Below are 4,123 nucleotides of genomic sequence, written 5' to 3' on the forward strand. Positions count from 1 at the left end.
CCTCAATGCCCATCACCCATTTTCCCCTCTCCCCCCAATCAACCCCCAGTTTGTTCTCTGTATTTAACAGTCTCTTATGGTTTGCCTCCTTCTCCTTTGAAAGTATTTTTCTTCCTTCCCTTCCCCCATTGTCTTCTTTTAAGTTTCTCAAATTCCACATACCTCGTCCTCATTTCTTACATCCTACTTATCTTTCTTCATCATGATTGTCTTTTCTGTCCTTGGTTTCTTTTCCGTGAGATATGGAGGAGGCTTTGATTTCTAAAACACTGGCCTCCTAAAACTTTGCATTAACCTTAAGAAAATATGTAGACAAAGGACCTCTTTTTTTTTTTTAATTTTTTTTTTAATGTTTTATTTATTTCTAGGAGAGAAAGAGACAGCGCGAGCAGGGGAGGGTCAGAGGGAGAGGGAGACACAGAATCTGAAGCAGGCTTCAGGCTCTGAGCTGGCAGTCAGCACAGAGCCCGATGTGGGGCCCGAACCCATGAACCGCGAGATCATGACCTAAGCAAAAGTCGGACGCTTAACCGACTAAGCCACCCAGGCGCCCCAAAGGACCTCTTTTTTATGTAGCAGAATATTAGGATACGCTAAGACTGTGCCCTTAAATATGAATCAGCTCCTTCACATTTAAGCATATAGGTTATATTCCTATAAGTGAGAGCTGTTTCATAAGACTTTTCTGCTCTCCTTTAGCAGAGATAAATCTTCTAAAGAGATTAATCTCTTTAGAGGTTTTATATACAGTCCTTTGTTTTAAGATTGCTTTAAAAAAAGTTTTTATTTATAGTCCTTTATTTTAAGATTGCTTTAAAAAAAAAGGACTTCAATAATCTTGTCAAGTTGGATCATGAACGATGATAAAATCAGAGCTAGATTTGTCAGGAATTTAGTTCAGTATACATGCTGAACTCTCACTGTGTTCTAAAAGTTTACTACATTAAGTTCTCTAAAGGGTACAAAGCTGAGTCATAACACGGCAATCCCCATAATCAAGTTCATGATTTCCATGATATATGATGTAGAGGAGACAAGACAAATACAAAAATAATTCTATAGAAGATGAAACCTATGTGATGGAAATGAGGCCAAAATGTTACAATCAGGGTTCTTTTCTTATTTTTAGGTCCTCCAAGCCAGGCTATGTGGGCTTTGGGGGATAAGATTGCATCTTCCATAGTGGCTCAAACTGCTGGTATCCCAACTCTTCCCTGGAGTGGCAGTGGTAAGAAAATATTCCTTGTTTGTATTTTGAGGTGCAGAAAAGTTCAGTAAGATATTTGGGACTATGGCTTGGGTCTTAAGGTTATTTAAAGTGTTATTTGGATTCTTCAGGATAAGAAATAGAATCTAGGTTGATTTATGGTATCATATCTGCTAGATTAATTGATCCAACTGTGATTTTATCATGTCTTAGGAATATAAATTTTGTACCAGTTACACAGATGCTAAACTGTGATTTAAGTGATCTTGAGATTTAATTTGAATTTGAGGAAACTCTGGGAAAGAAAACTCATATGGTTCTGTAGAGTTGGATCTACTCTGGACAGGCTAGAATCTTCATCAGAGATGGACTTAGGCAGAATTAGGTCTTTGAACCTGCCTGGCAGGTGAGCTGGATCACTAAAAAAAACCTAAAACCCACTTACTCAAATGTTTATTGTCATTTTTTTCATGTCAGCCTACCATCTATTGATGATTTATTTAGTTTGGCTGTTTAATTCAAACTTTCATTTACCCTTGATGCAGAAAGTGAGGGCAGTAGCCAAGCTTTCTTTTGGGCATACAGAAGAATAAAATTTTTCTTAAAATGATTTATATGAGACAAATCCCTTTAAGAGTACCATGTGAATCATTATAAGTAATAACAATATAAATTTGCTTAGAACTCAAGCACAGGGAGCAAACTAAAACGTCTCTCAAATGAGAACGACCATTGTCTTGAGACCGAACAAATTTGAACTCCTGTTACTCTGGCTCTCCAGGGGGATTGCAATATCCTCTCCAGACCTGCTGGGTCAAACAGTTTAAAATAAAAGGTTGAATTTGTTCCTGTTTGAATGGAGAGGCTATAGCATTCCCCTTGTGGCTGAGTACAGGAACATTCAGGGAGCATGGAATCATGACTCTGCTGAGGCCAATAAAACCGCCATTTCCATTTCCAAGGGCTCATAAAGATTGAATTATTTCCCAGACCTCTGGCCCTGGAGCAGGCCTGAGCACACAAATCGAAGGTATTTTGCCTGCTGAGTTGCTGTGAGAAATCTTTTTTTTTTTTTTTTGGTCTTGTATGTCCTTGCATTTTTAGAAGTTTGCTCCCTATTAGCTTTCCTGGCTTCACCAGACCTAAGTTGTCAGGTCTTCTAGAGGTAAATGCTGTTAACCCTGAGGACTGATGATGGTTATATAGCATCCTTTTTTCTCACATATCCTTAATTTTGGATAAATATGAGAGCATTTTAAAGAAGGAATAGCAGAAAATTGACCAGAACAGAAGCTTTTAAAGCAGCTTTTAACTCACTATTATCTATTGCAGGTCTTCGTGTGGACTGGCAGGAAAATGATTTTTCAAAACGTATCTTAAATGTTCCCCAGGAATTATATCAAAAAGGTTATGTGAAGGATGTGGATGATGGACTGAAGGTAGGTTCCTAACTCTAGGAAGTGGTGTCTTTCAGTTGACCAATTGTAGTCACAAACAGTAATTTGAAACCTGATTCATGATAGGCACCCATGATGACATTGAGATTGTAAGACCGAAAGATATATACAGTAAGGAAGTGACCTAGGTTTAACAAAAATAACTTAAATTTGTTGTGAAGCAAGCCTTCACCTGGACAGAACATTTCTTAGGTGGCTAAATCAGAGCTTTAAGGAAGTATTGATTCTCCACTGTACCACCTGTTAGTATGTGTGTGTGTGTGGGGAAGGCAACAAACAACACACCTTTTCCCCTGCTTAAATTCAGAACCAAGAAGCCAGGCAGATAGAGAAATGTCGCTTTATTATAAATAGAGATGTTGGTGAGATGGCTTAAGTATTTAGCAACAATCAGATTTGTAAACTGAACGTCAGAGGTAAACATGCTTACTCACTGGGTACTGGTGGTGCTGAAAAACCACAGATGTTCCTCTCTAGAGATAGAGCTTTTTGCCATTCAGCTTCTTGTATCATTGAGAGCTGACAAGGAGCATATGCTGTGTGCAGTGGGCTGATCCCAAAGGCGAAGAGGCCGAGTTTTGCATGCTCAGTTCCTCCTTCCAAACTGACCAATCATATAATTCATTCTTTTTCCCTTGAGGAGGGGTGAGGGAGCCAATAGAGGCTGAAAATGTCTAATTACAGTCCATCCTTATGGAAACATGAACTCAAGCAAAAGGACATCCTTTCTCCAGCATTGCCTTTTCATTCTTTTATAAATTCTCTTCAGTTTGTTCCCTTTCACTTTTTAAATAGTTGGAAGTGTCCGTTATGCTTCCAAGTAGATGATGAAAGAGGCTATTTTAGAAAAACACACTACTTGTGTTTAAATTGTATGTTATAAATTCAAGAAGAATGCTGAGTGCTCAACTAATTTTCCTCTTTTGTTGGCATTTCACATTGTCTTGTAATCTCCTTAATAAGAAAATTAATATTTCTAATTGAATTGCCAACCTCATACTCTATTTGCTATAATTTGCAACAGTAGAAGCCCTTTGTAAAGAACTAGTTATTTTGCTTATCAGTTGAAATTCCTTTATTTCCTGGTCATAATTTTGTTTTATTAATTTTTTAAGTTTATTTATTTTGAGAGAGAGAGAGAGAGCATGAGTGGGGCAGGGACAGAGGGAGAGGGAGACAGAGAGAATCCCAAGCAGGCTCTGTGCTGACAGCAACATGGGGATTGAACCCATGAACCTCAGCTGAAATCAAGAGTTGGATACTTAACCAACTGAGCCATGTAAGTGCCCCATCTCATCTCAGTTTTTTTTTTAAATATATATATATTTTTTAATGTTTTTTTTTTTAAATTTATTTCTAGGAGAGAGAGAGAGACAGCGTGAGCAGGGGAGGGTCAGAGAGAGAGGGAGTCACAGACTGAAACAGGCTCCAGGCTCTGAGCTGGCAGTCAGCACAGAGC

At 38.3% G+C, this 4,123-nt stretch overlaps 1 protein-coding gene across 7 annotated transcripts in view; it reads left to right on the forward strand.

Moving 5' to 3' along the window:
* The window catches only part of ACACA (acetyl-CoA carboxylase alpha), a 270,686-nt gene that overhangs the window by 89,918 nt on the left and 176,645 nt on the right, over positions 1-4,123 (forward strand). For all 7 annotated transcript variants that reach the window (XM_077745585.1, XM_077745584.1, XM_077745589.1 and 4 more), the window contains 2 exons: positions 1,130-1,228; positions 2,540-2,646. In XM_077745585.1, coding sequence (XP_077601711.1) covers positions 1,130-1,228; positions 2,540-2,646 — 206 coding nt within the window. The remainder of the gene's footprint in view (positions 1-1,129; positions 1,229-2,539; positions 2,647-4,123) is intronic.

The sequence above is a fragment of the Crocuta crocuta genome, unplaced genomic scaffold (assembly GCF_008692635.1).
Source record: "Crocuta crocuta isolate KB4526 unplaced genomic scaffold, BGI_CrCroc_1.0 scaffold333, whole genome shotgun sequence".
NCBI lineage: Eukaryota > Metazoa > Chordata > Mammalia > Carnivora > Hyaenidae > Crocuta > Crocuta crocuta.